This window comes from Lepisosteus oculatus, chromosome 11 (assembly GCF_040954835.1).
Source record: "Lepisosteus oculatus isolate fLepOcu1 chromosome 11, fLepOcu1.hap2, whole genome shotgun sequence".
In the NCBI taxonomy this organism is placed as follows: domain Eukaryota; kingdom Metazoa; phylum Chordata; class Actinopteri; order Semionotiformes; family Lepisosteidae; genus Lepisosteus; species Lepisosteus oculatus.
In genome coordinates this window covers 3,672,320-3,692,071 of record NC_090706.1, presented here as the reverse complement: position 1 = coordinate 3,692,071, position 19,752 = coordinate 3,672,320, and the positions used below count along the sequence as shown (strand labels likewise).

General features: G+C 43.2%; 1 protein-coding gene across 5 annotated transcripts; it reads right to left on the bottom strand.

Annotated features, from left to right (window-relative positions):
• Positions 1-1,592: 1,592 nt before the first annotated feature.
• LOC107077521 (tumor necrosis factor alpha-induced protein 3-like) lies at positions 1,593-18,964 on the bottom strand. 5 transcript variants are annotated; one of them, XM_015348637.2, is made up of 9 exons: positions 18,837-18,964; positions 13,163-13,467; positions 12,061-12,248; positions 10,676-10,817; positions 9,623-9,796; positions 7,335-7,497; positions 5,221-6,065; positions 4,852-5,054; positions 1,593-2,019 (listed from the first exon to the last, which is right to left on the bottom strand). In XM_015348637.2, exons 2-9 carry the CDS (start codon positions 13,452-13,454, stop codon positions 1,807-1,809), a joined length of 2,220 nt encoding a protein of 739 aa, XP_015204123.2. In that variant the 5' UTR covers positions 13,455-13,467; positions 18,837-18,964; the 3' UTR covers positions 1,593-1,806. The 5 variants fall into 5 exon arrangements, with proteins under 5 accessions (XP_015204123.2, XP_015204126.2, XP_015204122.2 ...); XM_015348640.2 differs by lacking the exon at positions 18,837-18,964 and adding an exon at positions 15,065-15,139; XM_015348636.2 differs by lacking the exon at positions 18,837-18,964 and adding an exon at positions 14,706-14,795.
• Positions 18,965-19,752: the final 788 nt, after the last annotated feature.

Below are 19,752 nucleotides of genomic sequence, written 5' to 3'. Positions count from 1 at the left end.
AGTATATAGAATTATGTTTCCCTCTCAATCCTATAGTTTTGCCACTTGAATAGACCTGGGAGTAGAGGTTTAGATAAACCTTAAAGAAAGGCATCCCCATAAAACATCTCCTTTTGTCTCCCTGATGCACGAAAGGGCAAGTCCAGTCCAAGATGGCCAAGTTTTCTCTGGTCTTTATCACCAAAGTGAGCTAAGTATTTGTCCAAGATGGAAAATCACTTCATTTGTTTGTTTTAGGCAGCTGCTTATTGAAATGTTACAGCAAAAAGGGCACGATTTTGTCCTTGGAGGACTTCTCTGCGGCTGCCTCACTGACTACTTTGTGATTCTCGGTTGACACTAGAGGGCAGCACAGTGGTGCAGTAGTTAGTATTGCTGCCCCGCAGCACTAGGGCCCTGGGTTCAATCTGTGAGGTGCTAACTGGGTGAAGCTCCAGTGTTCATGTGGGTTTCCACTCACGGTCCAAAGACATGCTGGTAGGTCAATTGGCTTCTGGGAAAACTGGCCCTGGTATTAGCGTGTGTGTGCTTGATGGACTGGCATCCCATCCAGGGTGTGTCCTGCCTTGTGCCCGTTGCTTGCTGGGATAGCCTCTGGCTTCCCTGCAACCCTGAACTGCATGAAGCAGTTCGAAACTTTTGTATTGCACAGAAAAATGATGCAAACACTCCACACAAGATAAAAAGTTTACAATATGTCTCCACCTCATGGCAATGACAAGGAAGAGCTCATTAAGGTGTGTGTATGTCATAGCTCTGTGCGCTTTAAATTGTACTCTAGGAAACAAACTGAATTTTTTGTAACTTTTTCACTAATGCACTTCTCACAGAAGCCGTCGAAGCTGGGGTTTCCCAGCAGAAAAAAACTGTTTCAGACAATGAACAGGACTGAGATGTCATAGATGACATGTCTGCATACTGTAGTTTAAGGTGATGATCAAATCTCAGTCAGTGCACCATAAAGATCACCGAGTTTCTGCTGAATCCAATACTGCTGTTAAAAAGGTAATAAAAATTACTGAATAAAACTGGAATGCATTAGTAGTGATATATAAGTTTCAGTATAAGTGTTCAATCAGTGCAATTCCTTTTTGGCAAAAAAAAAAAATCCTTTGTGTCAAACTCAGTTCCTGCAGGGCCTGGAGAATTCCAGGTTTTCCTCCACCTGAGCCCTTTCTCCAAGGCTAGTTCAATCTTCAGTTTAATATGTCAGCAGCCAAGATTGTGGGCATTATTTAATTTTATCAGGTAACATCAACAGCTCAGACTCCTGTAGCTATACTGATTGGTATATTAGCATGGTGGCAAGGCCTAGTGTGGTATTATAAGGCTGTAGACGTAACATGGTTATCTCCTACTTCAAGATAATGTCTCTATTAACATCCTTTCTCTTGGCAGTTTTAAGGAGGAGTATAGAGTTTTCTGCAAGCACTTTCCCCACTCAGACTATTGTACTGGCTTCTGAAATACTCAGATTCCCACAATGCTGCGGTGCTTTAATGTACTCACTCCAGTCAGTCCCCTCTGCACCAGTTAGCAATAAACTAGAGGCATTGGCATTACAAAGAGTTCAAAAACATGAGAAACAGCTATTTAAGCAGAGGACTTTATTTACAAAAAACGTTCTCTAACAAAAATGAGAAACGAGGTATGCATGAAGTCAATGAGGTTATGCTATACAGAAGCAAAGTGTACAATGCTTTCCAGTATATATACAGATTTTATACAGAGTTTCATTTTAAAGTGCCTTATGGTGGTTGCTACATTCGTAATCACTCACATACCATGATGACTCTCAGGTTCAACTTACTTCTGGTACTTTTTATAACAGTGATTGCAGTATCCTTCACATCTGCTGTTGCCGAAGTTCGGACAGCTTCTGTGCCTGCAGGGCCTTCTGTCCAGTGCAGCAGCAGCCTGGGCTTTGCCTGATGGACCAGAGGGACCTTCTCTCATCTCCCCACAGGCCGACTCCTGCAGCCTTTCATGTAGGGGCTCTTGTTTAGCCAGAGCCAGCGTCTGGGAATGAAAGCATGAGAAAAGTTACAAGTGAGACCATACCATGCATCCAGCTCATTGTGCGGATGACGGGATCCTGATCTGCAGATCTTGCCCCGCTGTCACCTGAAAGAGACCAGCTTTAACAACTGAGCAGCCTCTTCCGGACTCCTGCAGCCACTGTTCTGTGCAGCTCTCCAAAGCTTCCATGTGTCCCCTTGTTCATGTTTCACGTTTGACTCTGAAAACGTTCCACTGGGTCTTCAGTGCCTTTTGGGATTCTGAACACTCGAAGGGTCTTGATGTCTCCTCCGATCAGGACTAAAAAGGTTTAGGTCTTGTAGCCTGTTAGATGACGATGTTCCTTTAAACCTGTGAATACTCAGCCAGTCTTCTATGGAGTGACTCCAGAGCAGCAGTGTCATTTTTGGTAGGTGGTGACTAAAACTGTACACAATGTTCTAGTGCCCTACAGAATAATAACATAATATTCCTCCACTGACAATCTACATATTTAATTAATAATAATAATAATTGCTTACACTTATATAGCGCTTTTCTGGACACTCCACTCAAAGCGCTTTACAGGTAATGGGGACTCCCCTCCAGCACCACCAATGTGCAGCCCCACCTGGATGATGCAACAGCAGCCATAGTGCACCAGAACGCTCACCACACATCAGCTATCAGTGGGGAGGAGAGCAGAGTGATGAAGCCAATTCATAGATGGGGATTATTAGGAGGCCATGATTGGTTACACCCCTACTCTTTTTGAGAAACACCTTGGGATTTTTAATGACCACAGGGAGTCAGGACCTCGGTTTTACGTCTCATCCAAAGGATGGCACCTGTTTACAGTATAAACTATACTGGGGCATTAGGACCCACGTGGACCGCAGGGTGAGCGCCCCCTGCTGTCTCCACTAACACCGCTTTCAGCAACAACCTTAGTTTTTCCCAGGAGGTCTCCCATCCAGGTACTGACCAGGCTCACACCTGCTGAGCTTCAGGAGTTTTAGGGTGATATGGCTGCTGGCCATTAACAATGTATCCTAATCCTAACAATCTGTCTTTATTACTTTCCTACTGTATATTACACAAAAAATATATCAACATAAACTCCTTCTCATATCAGTATGTAGTTCTTTAAACCCAGTGTTTCCCGTTTTCTATTTAGTTGATTTCTTTGCCATGTGCATGGAGCACAGTGGGACCTGTCGACTGTATATTAATGCCAATAGCCACGTTTAATGAATGTTGTTTATTAGCAATTCTTTTGCTGCCAGAACAGTGTTTGTTAATTCCCCTGCTTTATCTTGTTGAACTTGACTAGTTTCATCACTACACCAGAATACAGATCATGGATATAAATTAGGAAGAGCAGTGCTAATTCTAACCCAATACCCTCAACTCATACCCTGTGGTGCTACACTAATTAAATCAGCCCATTTGGAGCTATCAGCCTTTATCTTATCACAGTATTTACATTAACCAATTCTCGGTTAAAACAGATGTACTATCTTGGATGCTTGTGAATTTCAATTCAAGAATGATTATTTTATGAGGAATATGATCAAAAACAGACTGAAAAGCCAAATATACAATTGCACATACTGTGTTTGTATTCACTGCTACAGCAACTTGTTCAAAACACTCTTACGTTAGTTAAACAAGTCCTGTCTTTTCTAAATCTATCTGGAATCTTATTGCCACACAGATTATCCTTTAGTTTGATCCTAGTATCAGTCTTGATACATTTTCAGAGGAATAGAATTCAATAGTTCACTTCTGTTTTGTCTCCTTTTTTGTGGATGAGCGCTATATCGGCAATTTTACAGTTAAAATGGATTAGTTCTGTCTTTATACACACTATTTTCATTACAAATGAAAACACTCAGGGAAAAAAAAATATTCAATAACGTTTGCCAGTTACGGGCATTTTAAGTCAATGGAACAAGTAATAGGTTTACTCCATACTGATATAAAAAGAGAAAAGCAAACAACGTTTTGGGCGTGGAGCCCTCTTCAGGTGTGAATACAGCCAATTTTAATTCAAAGGGCGGTACTGAACATCTTGTAATTACATACTCCACCACCAGGTGTCACCCAAGAACAAGACCAACTGTTGTGTACTCGCCCACCTCTCCTTCCATTCATCCAGTCCTCAGTTTAAACGTGCTGTATATTAATTCACCTTACAACATATTTATGAGGGGACTTCACAATTTTATCCATTTTCCTGATGATGATTTAAAAAAATGTGAAGTGCACATAATAATTATAGAACAGAGTGATGAAACCATTTCAGAGACAGAGATTATCAGGAGGCCAGGAGGAAATTTGGCCAGAACAATGGGGTAACACCCCTACTCTTTTCAGAAACGCCCTGGGACTTTTAATGACCATAGAGAGTCAGGACCTTGGTTTCATGTCTCATCCAAAGGACGACGCCTGTTTACAGTCTAGTGTCCCCGTCCCTATACTGGGGCATTAGGACCCACACTACTGCGCCCCCTGCTGGCCTCTCTAATATCTCTTCCAGCAACAGCCTTAGCTTTCCCAGGAGGTCTCCCATCCGGGTACTGGCACGTGTTGCACGGTGATCTAGCTGCTGGCTTAATGGCAGTGACGGTGATAAAATAAATCCCATTTACCCCAGAGGTTCCCCAAAAACTTAGATATCAGAGGGGACCCACTTCATTCACCACAGAAGTGCAGTACCCACCTGGGTAATGTGTGACAGCCGTGATTTACCAGGAGCCATAGTGAAGCGCGCCACCTACTGGTCCACCAGCACCATCTCCGAGTGTGTCATTATAACACTCTGCCCTTTGCCCCCCGGGCTCGTCTCACCTGTCTGGACTGCGCTGCCCGTCTGCTGTGGGTCAGGAAGCACTTCTCACAGAAGCCGTCGAAGCTGGGGTTTCCCAGCATGCCGCAGCCGGCTGCGCGGCACTTGGGCATGTTCCTGAGGGTGGAGGCGATCTGAGGCGGCTGGCCAGCCGGGGCCTGCTGTCTGTCGGCCTCGCAGCCCGGGGGCTCCGGAAGGGGAAGGCCTCAGTGAAAGAGAGAGAAAGGAGAACACAGCATTACCCAGGCAGCCGACGCAGGCACGGGCTCTGCCGGCGCCTTGTTTTAAAAAGCCGGGGGGTTGGGAGATGCCGTGAACGGGATACGGCTGGAGGAGGGGAGGCGCGCGCGGGCGGCCGGAGCCCCACTTACCCCGGCTGCAGTAGCAGACGGTGCAGTAGCCGGAGTGCTGCTCAGTCCCGAAGTACACGCACCCGGGCGTAATGCATCGCTCTCCAGGCGGCTGCTGGCCCCGAGAGCCCGCGCCCTGCCACCCCGGCGCCAGCGCCTGCGCCAGGCGGGCCTCCCGGGGCTCCGCCGCCTGCGCCTTCCTCTGCAGGCAGTCGAAGCACAGCCCGTTGAACGTCCGCGTCTCCCTCTTGCAAGCGATGCACCGCCCGCACAGCAGGTCCACGGGCCCGGCCGCCGCCGGGTCCTTCTGGGCTCGGGGGCGCCGGGCCTCCCTCGCCTCGCCCCCCTCCGTGCGCGGGTGCGGGCACGCCCCCGTCTTCGGCTCGAGGGCGTCGAGCCGTGCCGCTGCCTGGCCAAGATGGCCGGCGTTGCTCCTGTGCTGCTGGCTCTTGGGGTCCGGGGCAGGGGTGTGTCCCGAGGGGGCGGACGCCGGCCCCGCGGGCAGCTGCACTTTCGAGGGTCTGTCTCCGTAAAAAGAGCTGCCTGAGCTGTATTCCCTTGTCTCCTGCTTCCCAGCCCTGTGTCGAGGATGAGGGGCCATGGAGGGTGTGTCTTTGCAGTTTGAGAGCTCACTGCACTCATGGCAGAACGGCCAGGTGAGCTTGGAGGCAAAGTAGAGGCAGTGCTCTGTGATGCACTTGTCTCTGGTGATGGAGAAACTCGGAGAAGTGGACCTGTTCCCCTGCTCCCTGCCGCCGGCCTGCGCGCCTTCTGCCCCCTGGCTCAGCTGGCCGCACACGTAATTCACCAACCTAAAATAGTCCTGGACCAAGTTGAGGTTTTCTGGCAGGTTATTACCTTTCAACCTGCAAAAACAGCAACGAACAAAAAGTGTTTTTAGCATTTCAATACGACAACTTCCTGTCAGGTAAGACGGTGTAATGTTAAGAGAGGAGAACTTCAGGACAGCGAAGTCCTTTTAAAACGATAGGTTTAGGCAGACCTCCCTTGAAATCCGTTTCCCTTGCACAACAAACCTGCACTTTATTGGACTCCATTATACGAGACCTTTGGTGTCATGTTTTGGTCATTTACCACAAGAAAGATACTCTAGCTCCAGAGGCATTATTGAGGAGAGTAATCCTACTAATTTTAGGTCAGAATGAAAACAGCATATTCCAACAGGCTAAGGAAACCTTCTGTAACAGAGATTTCATGGTGACAGGATTTAGGCATTCAAAATCCTGAAAGGCACTGATCCCATCAGCACTGGAGGCTCCTTCAGCACAGCACCAGGACCTCCTGCAGCTATTATGTTTTGTAGCTCAAGAGGCACGTCTTTTTTGCAGAGGAGTGTGGGAGTAAGGAGTAACTCCTGTGGTGAAAGCTGACTGTGTGGGTACCAATAAGAAATGGAGCTCTTAGAGCATTAAACTACTAACAACCAAACTCACGAGGCTGGCCGAACGGCTTCCTTTTGTTTGGTCTTAATTAAATGAAAAACTTCATTCAAATAGAGGTTTTCAATTAATGGCATATTTCTAAAAACCTGTCAAATAAAGCCAGGGGAAATTAATACATAACCTTTCTCAAATCAATATTTATTTCTCCTACTAGTCTGACTAATTTGATTGAATGCCCATCTTTTTAACAAAAACAAGTGAAGACATTAATTATGTGAGTCCTACCAACTTCTCCCCTTCTTCCTCTTTCTTCAGACATACAGATGTAAATGATGAAAATGCATTTTACTGGTCTGCAGGGTTCAAGAATTTGTCACCCTGTATTATATAATCCACTACATCACAAGTCAACACAGACAAACCAAACACAGGGGGGGAAAGGAACAGAATCTCTTTAGTCCTGAGCCTACAGAGAAGGCTACAAAAAGAGTTGTCAAGTCCACCCAGAGCACTGCTCTGTTATCAATAGTGAAACCAGATCCCATGGGCAGTGCATGTAGGACTAAAAACAACAGATACCTATCTACTTTAGGGTTGTGGGTGTCTATAACTGACTTTTGTAGAGTTCTTTGCTGAATGAAGCCTAATTTAGCTGCAAATACCCAGCTGAGTACGATGGACCTCTTCTCATGTCTCATCTTATTTTCCAACAGCAAAAGAAAACACTCTCACCTGGTCGCAGGGACAGTGCTCTTTCCAACAGAAACAGCTGTCAGCTGCAGGTAATTCTGAAGACATATTTGCTTCGTTGTCTCTTCACATTCAGGAAGAAAATGAACAGACATGTCTTTGGGGCCATTCTTGGTGTGCGTTACCAGAGGCAGGATCTCAGTTTCTGTGCAAAAACAATGCTGTATATTGTACAGTCCATTCCATATCAAATGACACACATTATTTAATGCCATTTCCATTTCTCACAAAGTCTACATCACACCACGTGAACATTCACTTGCAGTGCTGTGCACATTTCTGTCTCTTTTTATGTGCTAGGTTAACGATATTAATATTGGTTACTGTACATCCTATACCTGCTGTACTGTATATCTGTATGGACTTTGTACTACATGTGACAGACTGTATGCATAGTTCAATGGATGGAACGTCCATTTCCAAGTGTATTATTTTAAAGAATGAGGCAGATTTGCACATTTTGTACATGTGGCTTGAAGATGTGTTTGTGTTTGAATGTAATATGTGGTGTCGAACAGTCACTTGCTTGTCAGACATCTCTATCTTTGAGTCTTCGACCTGTGCAGCAGATCCATGGGAGAAACCTCTGGATGTAACCGTCTGTCATGTCCACGAGATGTCTGTGTTTCTTAAACGAGTTTATCTTACTAACTATCCTGGCACACAGCCAGTCCTCTTAGCCACAGCAGCTGGTATCGGCTCATCTGCGCTGCAGAACGGTGTGTTCTATGTTCAGTACACCTGCACCACAGCGCCTGCTTCACCAAAGGCAAAATTGTCAGGTAGGTCTGACAAGGTGTTTTGGATTTAAATGAGCTGGCTTCAGGGCATAACAACTGACAAGCCTGCAAAACTGAAAATCACAGAAGCATTCTCACTATAATAAAGAGGTAGCATTCCTGAAGGCTCTTGTTTTTTCACACTATGTCTAATCCCTAATCAGCATGTACCACTGTCTGCTCACTGCAGTGACACCTCTACTAGAAAGATACATCTTTATTATAAGGGTACCTCTTACACTGTACTAAAGACAATTCGATTCTTAAGTTTTACAGTCCATTTTTATTCGCTCAGCGTTTTCCTCGTGTCGCAAAATGAGTCAAGTGAATCTATTTGTTTGTCATACCTCAGGTGTGAATTGATCAACTTTGCTGTTTTCCTGAGATAAATGTAGTCTAAAAATACTGTCTGAAGCCTTTTTCAGAACTAGCATGAAATCAGTGTGAAGGGCTGTGTTAATATCTACCATGGCAGGCAGTACTGCATGTGTTCCATACACCCCTTCCAAGCTGCGGCAGCTGGTAATCGTGATAACCCACGCTTAAAAGAAATAATTGCTCATTCAATTAGTGGCCATTGTAGCTGTTGATTATACATCACATTCTTGCTGTTGAAAATAATTTATTTGACCACAACTTGGCCTGTAGTTTGCAATGGTATTTGATTATACCTGTTAATTCTTGTCGTTCTAACATGTTTTTTGAAACAGTGGCTCAAGGTATATGTCTTTTAAGGCAGCAAGCTATTTCAGTACTATGAGAGTATTGCATCACCTCTCAGTGGGAGAGCAGTGGTCCCTATAACAAATTCTGTACACTACAGCCTTCAGCTGGAATTTCCCCTGTACAAACGTCACTTCTATTCTCTTAATGACAAAAGAGCTACAGACATGTTCCGTTCCTTTAAGAAATATTTTTGTCTTCATTTTTAATACCGTATTACGAAGCACCACAATAAAACCACAGATGCTTAATGGAAGCAATGACATCCTGAACAAAAAAAAAATATTTTTGCAGTTAAAATTTTAAATGTCCTTTTTTGCCCCCACTAGAATCAAGACAATGCCTTACATTTTAAATCTTGAAGCAAAACATTCTTGTGCTGTCCTTAAAAATAAATTGCTCTTCTTTAACATTTGATTAGCACAAAAAAAATCAGAAGGTGCTAACAGATTAGGCTGTTCATTATTACATGCTGTACATTACTCTGATGTACAGTCAACTCCTTTTTATTGTATTGTGAACTGAGAGTGTACTTAAAAATGTGCTTATTCTGAGCTTTATATCAATCTCTGCAGTTCTGTTTAAGCAAGGTAAGAAAACAAATGACTCATTTGTTTGAATTCAAAAGTGTAGTTTTCTTAGCACTTGTTACTAATACCCCCAGGACTGCCTATAGGTGTTTTGTAACATGGCTGGATACAGTGGATGCAGAACACATTTTAATCAGCATCCTCCTGAAATTGGCCAGAGAGGAATCTAATTTTTTACCTTGCCCGGGAGCACTGAAGTCCACCAGTGGGGCAAAACAGCTGTATGGATACACACATCCCAGGACCACAGGAAAGTGGTAACACTTCTCCACATCCCACAGCAGAGGCAGATAAATCCCCGCAGGCCCTTGGACTGACTCGGACGTGTCAGGAGTCACTTCCTTTGTGTTGCCTGCGGGCGAAGTTTATGACAGCGAGACTACAGTCAGCGGAGGAGTTTGCCCACAAAAGCGCTCTCGGCATATTTACCCAAACCAAACAACAGGAGCTCACTCGATGTACAGTGTGTGAAAACCTGCCAAGGAGCTCTCACTGAGTCTGGGGAAGCTCCAGAGATGTGACGTTGCTTGAAGTTGCGTTGGATTCTCACGCAAGAGTGAGGTCACAGTAGGGGCTTCCAGACTTGCCTGTATTCCTAAACAATGTCCACAGTCCAGGCTTTAGACTACACCTGTTCTTTTTTCCTTTTGTACACTGCAAGACAACAACACGCCTCAACAAAATGTCCTGGAAAATGATTCAAGGTGCTAATTTGAGAATCCCTGTGCGTCTGTCGGACTCTGTAGCCTTTGGGAGCTTGTTCTTCCTTTTTCCAGAAAAGGAGGAATGGTGTGACCTTTTCCTGGCAGAACGTCCCAGATCTGCTTTGCAAGCACAGGGCTGTGTACTCCCCTGCAAATGACATTAACTACACAGTTCAGATCGGGGCAACATTTGACTGATGTGTGATGTTTTCTTTTGATGTTGACTAAGGCCTATAGTAAATCACAGCATCGGCCCACTCACCAATCACAAATTCCAGAACAGGTGTCTGATAGCAGCTTGCCATTGTGTGGAAGCACCATGCCTCTGCCTTAGCGATGGGTGGATGAAAACTCTAGTTTGAAAGGCTAAGAGACAAGTTTAACTGCTACACCACAGGCTTGATTCACGTCCTCAGACAGGTGATTCTGCACTGAACTGAACTGCACTGATGTTGGACATTGCAGTGGGATCTGTTATTCTTTTTATAAATGGGTTAAAAAACATAATGAGAGTCTGAAATACTCACCACCCAACACTATGATTGGCCTCCGGATGACATTAGCCAAAACGAAAAGGTAGATGTCTAGGTACGAATTTGCCATAGGTGCCACACCTTCAGATTTGGGGTCCACCAATCTCACGATTCTCTCCCATTCTTCACTGCCCAGCTGACAGAGCAATTTGCGTTTTGGAAAGGGAAAAGGGGCAGAGTTCACCATCACAGAGTTCAGAAGACGCTTTAACATGTACAGCTTTCAAATTAACAGCTCCGCACACTTTGCAGATTATTTCAGGAGGAGAAAATTTCACCTACTTCACTTTTTTAAATAAGCTGATTCCACTCAGCTAACCTGACCCCATTAGCAATGCTTTGTCATTAAATACTCTACGCTGCAGGGCATTCTTTTCATCTCCTCTCTCGCTGTTGTAACTATGGAATACGTTAATATAGGGAATGCAACGTGGGGGACTCAAACATGGTTATGTATTATAATCTATCTTTATAAAAAGTTACAGGGTACAATATAAGAAACCAAGAAAGAAACTGTTAACATTGGACAACTGAATACACAGCAGGTTGCATTTCATCCAGGTTTTTCACTTGTGGGTGACACACTGTGCATTAATCACATATTTTCAGAGCTACACTCTGCCAGGTTTTCCATGTTACTGCACATGCAGACCGGAAGCTAACCTGGCAGAGAGCTGGGCTGTTAAACTGGGAATTTGGTTTATGGTAAGATAAACAGGAATTACAGTATGCTTAAACAATTGGCAATTCTTTCCAACCAAGAAACAATGCAGACATTTTCCAACAAGAAATGCATTATTTCTAGCTTAGGGGATTTACTCTCAGAGATACACTAAGGCCAAGCCTTCTTTGTACTGAGTATTAGCCTGTGAAACTGTCCCTTCCCCTGCTGATAAATGGAACTAGGGGTAAGACCGTGCATTACTATAAAAGGAAGTTCTGAACACAGCATGTCATTTTTCTATGTAGCTGTATTGTGCTAGTCTGGTTGTTATTTTATTTTTTATTTTTTTGCACTTGCATGCTATCACATCGATTTTTCCCTTTGAATTTATTCTCAGTGTAAACTAAAACAGCCATGCACTGTGAATAGAAGAAAATAAATCAGAAGAATAAAAGAAGTTGCTGTATAACATTAATGCTAATACCAAGAATTAAGACCCAACACAGAGCAATTATCTCGAAACCTCAATCTGGCTTTTTGGCACTCTGAAGGATTTGGATTATAAGAACCGCATTGTCTTTGTGAGCAAAGAAAGTCTTTACATTAATGATGTTTTTTCTTCGTCTTAAGGCGCACTAAAGAACATTTATGGGTCTGTGGATAATGGTGGTGCACAGGGCAGTTGTGGTGTCCGGGCACACAAAGCTGAGCTTACCGCTGCGTGAGAGGCGACGCGCTGGTCGCTAGATCCTCCGGGTCTCCCAGTCCGGTGTGCGGCTATGTTCAGCTCAGCGGGGCTACTTTCGTCCATAGTGTTATAGAGAGCGGTTCTCAGCACCAAGTCACTGTCGCGTACCCCCCACATGTACAGGGAGACAGCATCCAGAAGGCTGTTGTTTTCCCCTGTTCGTGTTAAAAGCGTCTCTCGTCATTATTTAAAGGGCGGAGGAATCCCTGCTGTTATCTCAGGTGAATTTACGGGAAACATATACATTATCAGTGTACGGCATCCCCTTGAGAGACGAGCAGCCTAAACTTCACGACGAGCTCTGAAACTTACTTGCACGTATGGGGCAAAAATGTAACTGGGGGCAGCCTAATGCCTCCGGATTCCATTAACCATCAGATACACCGTGTCATGCAAGAGTTTGGGGTTATTTTTTTTTTATAATCTGATTTCATTTTTACGAACACAACGATTCAAAGCATATGTGCAACATAGTAAAAAAAAACTATTAGATACCATTGAAGCCGATATGTTAGAAGTAAAAACGTATCGAGAAAACTAAGATGTGCGTGTTAAAATGTTTTTTTACATAATATTTGAGTGGCGTAAACGACAATAATAAACTAAACAACTAGAGTAGTTCAAGTAGGTGGCTGTGTCAGCATACGTAGGCTGCAAAGGAACAAGTAAAGGTTTATTCCCTGCTGAAGAGAGAAGAAAAGGAACACGTTTCGGCTGTGGAGCCTTCTTCTTCTTCACTTGTTACTTGTCCCTAAACATCTAGAGTTGATTTTTCATTTAAAACATTTTTTCGTTAAACAGTAAGCATTCAGTGTTTGGGATTTACAATATATATATATTTGTATCCCCACTTCGGAATCGGAAAGGTTAGGAATATTCCATACCGACTCGTCCTCCCCAGCACCGACCAAAGCATTAAAACTAAACGAGGCTGTTCAAGCGAGGTTACAAGCTGGGCAACGTTAAAAACGCCGCTCCCGTTCATGAGAAAAGCGCACCGATGCCGGGCAGCCGATGAAGCGCTTCCCACTCTTTGAAACAGAATCAAATATGAGAAGGTTGGTCTTACCGCTGTTCCTCAGAGGCGAGAGGGTGCTCGCTTGCTCGCACCCGCTGTCTGCCAGGTGTCTCCTGAGCTGCAGATCAAACAGCGACTCGCTGACGATCTCCGCGATTCGCGGCCTGGACGCGCTGCAGTCGCTCAGGTGCACGCTGTAAGGGTGTAGTGTGTCGAGGTGATGGACCGCAGGCTTGGATCTCCTCTGCCTCCTCAGATCTGCGGCGATGTTTTGCCTCAGAAAGAGCGCTTTGGTCAGGTTGCTGTCTTCAAGAGACTGGGGGAGCCGTTTTCTTTCCGCCATGTCCTACAGAATGCTACAATATATAAAAAGCCGTTAAACCGATGTTATTTATGTGTGTTCACATTGCATGTGTTTCTTTCGCTTCTGTGAAATACACAAAGGCACTGAAAGCCGATGCAGCATGTATCCTTCAGAAGAACACCTTTTATTGAATTCGACCCGTCCAAGAAAATTAATTTTTGAAAGTTTAAGTAGCAGTCTTAAAAATAAGATGTAGAACTAAAATGTCTGATATCTCGCGGTTCTGAATAATATTGATACAGACAGCAATCTATCCACTGTTAATGCTACTCTTTCTGGAACTACGGGTCTGAATCACAGAGAAGCAAGATGTTAGGCGCGCTGTAGCCTTCAATATTAATACTGTAGCTCGCTGCACTGTCAAAACGCCACCATTCAAGCTGATTTACGATAAGACAAAGATGAAACAACTTTACACTTAATTATTATACGTGTTTTAAAATTACACTTTTATACTGTAGGCCACATAGAACACTATATTTTAATTGTTTATAGCGGAGGTACGACGCACAGCATTAAAATAACAGTATTAAAATACGTAAAATAACACCTTACGGCCAATTTAAAGCAGTTCAAAAGGGCTCCTCCTCAGACCGGTTTCCAGATTCAGTATAATGTCGCAAATGAGATTCAGATGATTGCCAAATAAAATTATTTCGTAATATTCACACGCACCACATCGTACCTGGAAATCGGCGACGGTATGGGTAAATCATATCTGATAATTTCCATTACCTTACATCTCGATCAGATGTGTTGGTTGTTTTTTTTTTTAAAAAAAAACCTCGGGCTTTTTTTTTTTATTCTGTTAAAAATGTCTAATTCACTTAAGTTTGAGATTTCCGTCGTGACACCCGTGAAATGGGGGGGCAGAGATGTAAGCAGTGGGAGTAGCAAGAGGGGACTTTCCGAACTCTAAAAATAACACGCCGACTACTCAGCCCTCGACTTGCGCACGATGGGGCACCGCTCTCGGCGCGGGCAGAGGTATCTGCCGCACTGCACCGCCCGGCAGCTGCTGCTGGTGTCGACCCAGGTTAACGAACTCCTGGTCACATCAGAATCAGAACCCCTGATCTCTCCGTCCGCCGCCGCCGGGTTCCCAAACCAGCGCCTGGAGAGTTAAAAAGCTCTCTTGTCACGGGTTTCGGACGCAACGGGTTGGGGGGGGTTTACAAAATTACGAACTCGGCGCCCATTCAGACGAGACGACGCCGGCTTGTGAGTTACCCGTTTCCAACAGCCCGGTCGCAGCGCGGAGGAGTCTTCTGCTGCGGTAGAAGGAGATGGGAAGACCCGTCCTGCTGCGTCTCCAACCCCTTAAAACGCACCTCGCAGAATCGTGCCCTGGTCTCTCCTGGGCTTCATTGCGGGCGGTCGTGTGGAGTGGTGCGGTGTCACATTTTGAAGGTTTTTTTGTTTGTTTGTTTGTTTGTTTTTGGTTTGGTACAGCTTTAGCTGCCCCGAGCACGCGAAAGAGCTGTGCAGCGGGCGATAATATGCACGGTGTCCGCACTTTTACGACAGCTGCAGGCAAGACTTCCTGTACGATAGCGAAACCAGGGTTTGAAAACGGCAAAAGTCGTTACCTTATTTGAACAGCAAGATTGCTTTCAGGCACGCATTGTGGATGGTGCAGGCAGGCAGGTTTGTGATCCGTCAACAGACTACTTCCTCATACTGGCACAGATATTTCTGTTCCAGACGAGAGCTCTGGTCTCAGAAGGCGATGTAATTACCTGTGTCTGGACCTCAGGCGGCATTGGTAGTGCGCTGCGTAAATGCATCGAAGTCTACACAATATTTAATGTTTCTGCAGCCTCCTTTCTATATAGAGTTTTACATTTGTCACCATGGCCCTTGAGAGCAGAGTGCCGTGGTTCTGTAGACGTTGTGTAAAAGGTGCTATATTACACCGCGGTGGACAGGGGTGATCAGACGATCTCTAAATGGGATATGAACCTTAACGGTTCATTAAACCATCCAATGCAACACAGTTCGCCTCCCCGTTTAGCACAAGTCAAGCCAGTAACTACTGTCGGATCCAAAACGTCCCAGATCTGTGTATAATTACACCCACGAATTTTTTCTTCAAATTATAGCACGTTTCCAGGAGCGCACTGGGAGACGTTCTTGAACGGCGCCAAAGGGTTTTCCCTTTGAAATGCGCGACTGTGGATAAGGAAGAAGACGACGAGCGAGTTGACACGGCTGCTAAGTTGGGACGTGATGGTGTGATTTTCATAAATGCATTGACCTTCAGTTGGTTACGATTAATGTGTATATCTTAATACATGCAGTCATGCAGAAATGGAACTTTTCAGCGATTCCAGTTCAGTCTAGTTTCACCAGTCCTTTAAAATAAGGACCGTACGCAACGGCTGTCATGATCATCGCTATACCCGGGCTATGTTCGATGATGGCGTTTATGGTACTAAAAGTAATTTTATGATTTATGGTATTAAAGACGCCTTTGTAAAACGATTTAAAATTCATACTTATTTGAATTATTCTTACCTATGTTTTCGAAGCATATACTTTCCCCCCAAAAGGATTTTGTATTATCTCGCATGTCTGCTTTGTTTTATTTTTTTATTGTAGAATTTCCTTCATAGTGATCAATTTGAGATGATCGCTTTTAAAGGTGAATAGCTTTTTAACCATATTATGACAGTTAATTAGACGTTGCCTACAGTCTGAATGTGCGCCGAAGCATCGGCTGAAGCGATATTCAGTAATGCACAAGGTAATGATTTCAAACCATTTAGAAAGCACGCAGTTCTTGAAACAAGCCGCTGAAGTTCAGAATGACAGCCCTTTTGCTGCATGGTTAACAGCTTTTATATTGCGATTACAAGCAGCTCTACTACAGAACTTCGATCAGTTCTCCCTGTCTCTGTGTCATATACTGTAGCCAGCTGCCCTGACTAGCTTCATACCAACAGGTAAGGAGTTTCAATCTAGGTGACCACTTGCAGTTTGTGATGTGACTTGCACGGAATCTGCATTTCCAAGAAAAGGTGTCTCTCCGTGGTACCTTATGAATGAAGTAACCCAGGAGTCTACCTGTCACCCAGTCTGTGGTGGAGCATTTCAGTAACAAACCACAGGACAAGTTTCTTACTTTGATATTAGAATCATTTAATCAGCCAAAACACAGCTTTTCCAGGATGTGGTTTCAGTTACAATGCTGGTAAGGTGACAGCTGCTCATGCAGCATGTTCACTGTCTTCAAAATCACACCATCTATGCGAATCCACAGAAACTTTTTTTTAATTTTAAATTTGTTTTAACTAAACTCAATAAATTGTGTCGCCGTTGTTATGACAAAACAGTGTATGCTCACAATTTATCAGTCACTAGCAACCAAGATGTTGATTTTGTTTTTAATGTAAAATGTAACAGATGTAATTTTAACAGGCCTACATTTTCCTATTGTTATATAAAAAAATGTTTGTTTCCTTACTAAAATGCTCTTAAAATGTTCTAAATGTTCTGCTTCAACCCATCTAATGAAGAACAATTTCAGTGCAGAAACAGTATGATACTGTACATACGGGTGTCTCCTTCCTGAAGTAATTGAAAATAGCTTTACATTTTAAAGAATATCCCCCCAAAAAATACAAATAATACAATAAATAAAATATTACAAAAGCATAAACTGCACCAGGGCGGAAAATAGACTGTTCCAAGCCTATTAAAATAAATTTAACCTGACCCCCAAAAAACTAGTGTGGTTTTCGTGGATGAAAACTGCTGGCACTGATTCTTTGTACTTTGTGACAATCGTGGTAATTTTGAAATGTTTTTATTTAATTCTTTGTATTTAAATTCTTCATATTTAAAACAACAACAATAATAATAATTCATACTTAAAATGTGGTCTTTCCCCAAATCTTGAAATAAACAGTGATTACCTACATATTATTCACATCCATTCTTGGGATCTGTTGTTCACTTTTAATGAACGTGCTTAATCAACACTACACATTTTAGTATAGAGCACTCGGATGTGTTTATTGTATATAGAACTGCTAAACCTTGAAAATCAGAGGAGTTAAAATAAATCTGTTTACAACATAAAGGTTTTGCTCCAAACAGTCCTTAAAATTGTTTACCTTATCCCTGACAAATAAATGCCCTATTTTAGGCAGAGGTTTCGAGTGACCCAGCGTTATGGGTACTGAAACCCTGAGTTTTGTCTCGTTTCTGTAGCACACAAATTCAGGCCTTCTGTCTGTTCTACACAAGTAACACATTTGCAGTTTGTCATCTTATTACGTTTAAGTGACACAACTCTAAATTTCAGCAGGGACAGTTCAGTCCTAAATTAATTGCAATTAGGGTGTTTGGTTTGCTATTGTGAAAAAAAAAATATTACTTGATTTTTTTTGATTGCATGAAACATTCTGTGTTATGAATTTTTAGTGAATCCTTACTGGATTTTGAAAATTATACAAGGGGTAGGGTTCTGGCATCCAAGATGGCAAGGTGTGAGCATTATGAAATTAACGCTTTAAATTACAGACAGCAACGGCTGGAGAAAACCCACCATACACCGACCAAGTGTGATTTTGTACAGAACCCAGAATACTAACATGCCTCTTCACAGACATAAAGTAATTGCCTCAATATGATTTTATGCAATCTGCAGTTTAGAAATCTATGTGAAAAATATACCCTTTCCGTTCAGTGAGAGCAAGCCAGGAAGAAGCAACGTTTAGTTCTAAAAAGAGTTATGCAAAACAAATGTGCATTAGTTGGAGGAGATCATTAAACTTCCCTTATTGTAAAGAACTAGATGTACTCTAACGTCAAACACGTTATTGTTTTTTTTCCAGATAAGTTTATAACATCCCTCTTTTTGAGTGTGTTTGAATACAATTTTGACTGAAATAGTGCTATTGCACAAAGAAGATTTGGCAATAATGCCAATATCAAGATTATCCTCAGAAGAATATTTAATATAGTCCTGCTAATTTCTTTCTTATATTTATAAACAAATATATGTGATGCTATTAAACATGTCTATATTCACTAAACATTATGAATATTATCACTGCAATAAAAGCATTAACATACATACCAAGCTGCAATTACTGCTAGTAACTGACAGTAGCAATAGATGTCCAACTCTCTGAATTCACGGTACAATGCAAAAATAAGATGTATATGGTAATGTGCAATCTGTATTTACTGTTGCACAATCAGCACTTGTGTTACAACATCTAACTCAAGTGAAACTGCAAAATAATGTTTGGGGGCTCCTTTTAAAAAAATCTAAAAAGGATCATTGATAGAGCAAACATTTTTTTAATAAGAAACAACGCGATAAAAAGAAACATGGTTTTCTTTTTTTACCTTACAGTTGTGATTGGTTATGCTTCAGTGAGGCTACATGTTATCGGTGAATGGTGGCTGAGACCCAAATATCCCTTTTTTCGAAACCTGTTCACTGAAAGTCAGGCTACAGTGAGGAGACTTGACTACAGCCCTGGCGTAGCCCTTTTAAGAGCGACGGCTGGAATTCCCCCTGCTGTAGTCTGCGAAGCTCTTCCTCTCTGTGCATGTGACCTTATCTAGTGAGCGGGGATTTTCCTCTCTCGTCTTCTCTCTGTGAAGTGGCAGGGCTCCTTAACAGTGACCCACTTTTACACTTTACCTTTCTGCGGATACATGAAGGGTTGTTTTGTGATCGATTGCTCCTTGCATGCATGCACTTTTGCAAAGCACCACCGCAACAAGCTATTTATCCATTTTATCTGAAGTTTCTGGCTCCTCAAGCATAGCCAAAGTGGTAAGACAGAAGATTTTCCTGAGTCTGAATATAATAGAATATAATAGGTGGGAGAGTCGCAGAGAAACGGTTGAATCCCTTTCCCTTTTGTAGCTTTAGGCTCTAGGAACAAACACAATTCATAGCCCTGTCCAAAACCCAAGACAAAAGAGGCAGACTTGCACCCTGTCCCAATTTGCTGTGACAAGTTAGATACAGAAGGAAGGTTACAAAGTAGAATAGGCTATCTTGCCCTTGCAGCTCATGTGGTTGCTAGTAGCTAAAAGCTCCGTGGATCTAATTGAGTTGGTTTGTGAAAGAAGCCAGGGTATCGGCTTCCACAACACGACAGTGTAACTGTGTCCTAGCCTCCCACAACCCTTTTTGTGAGAAAGTGCCTCCTGTTCTCTGTTTGAAATGTGCTTCCTCACAAGCTTCTACTTGTGTCCTGTGGTTTGTGTTTCACTATTGATTCTAAAGAGGTGCGATGGTCTGGCCATT

Bases quoted from the DNA above. Each gene is read 5' to 3' on its own strand.
- LOC107077521 (XM_015348637.2), bottom strand. From the start codon at position 13,454: ATGGCGGAAAGAAAACGGCTCCCCCAGTCTCTTGAAGACAGCAACCTG. The intron at 9,797-10,675 runs GTGAGTATTTCA...CTTCGCCCGCAG, and splicing joins GCCAATCATAGTGTTGGGTG to GCAACACAAAGGAAGTGACT. The intron at 6,066-7,334 runs GTGAGAGTGTTT...CTGTTTTTGCAG, and splicing joins AGCACTGTCCCTGCGACCAG to GTTGAAAGGTAATAACCTGC.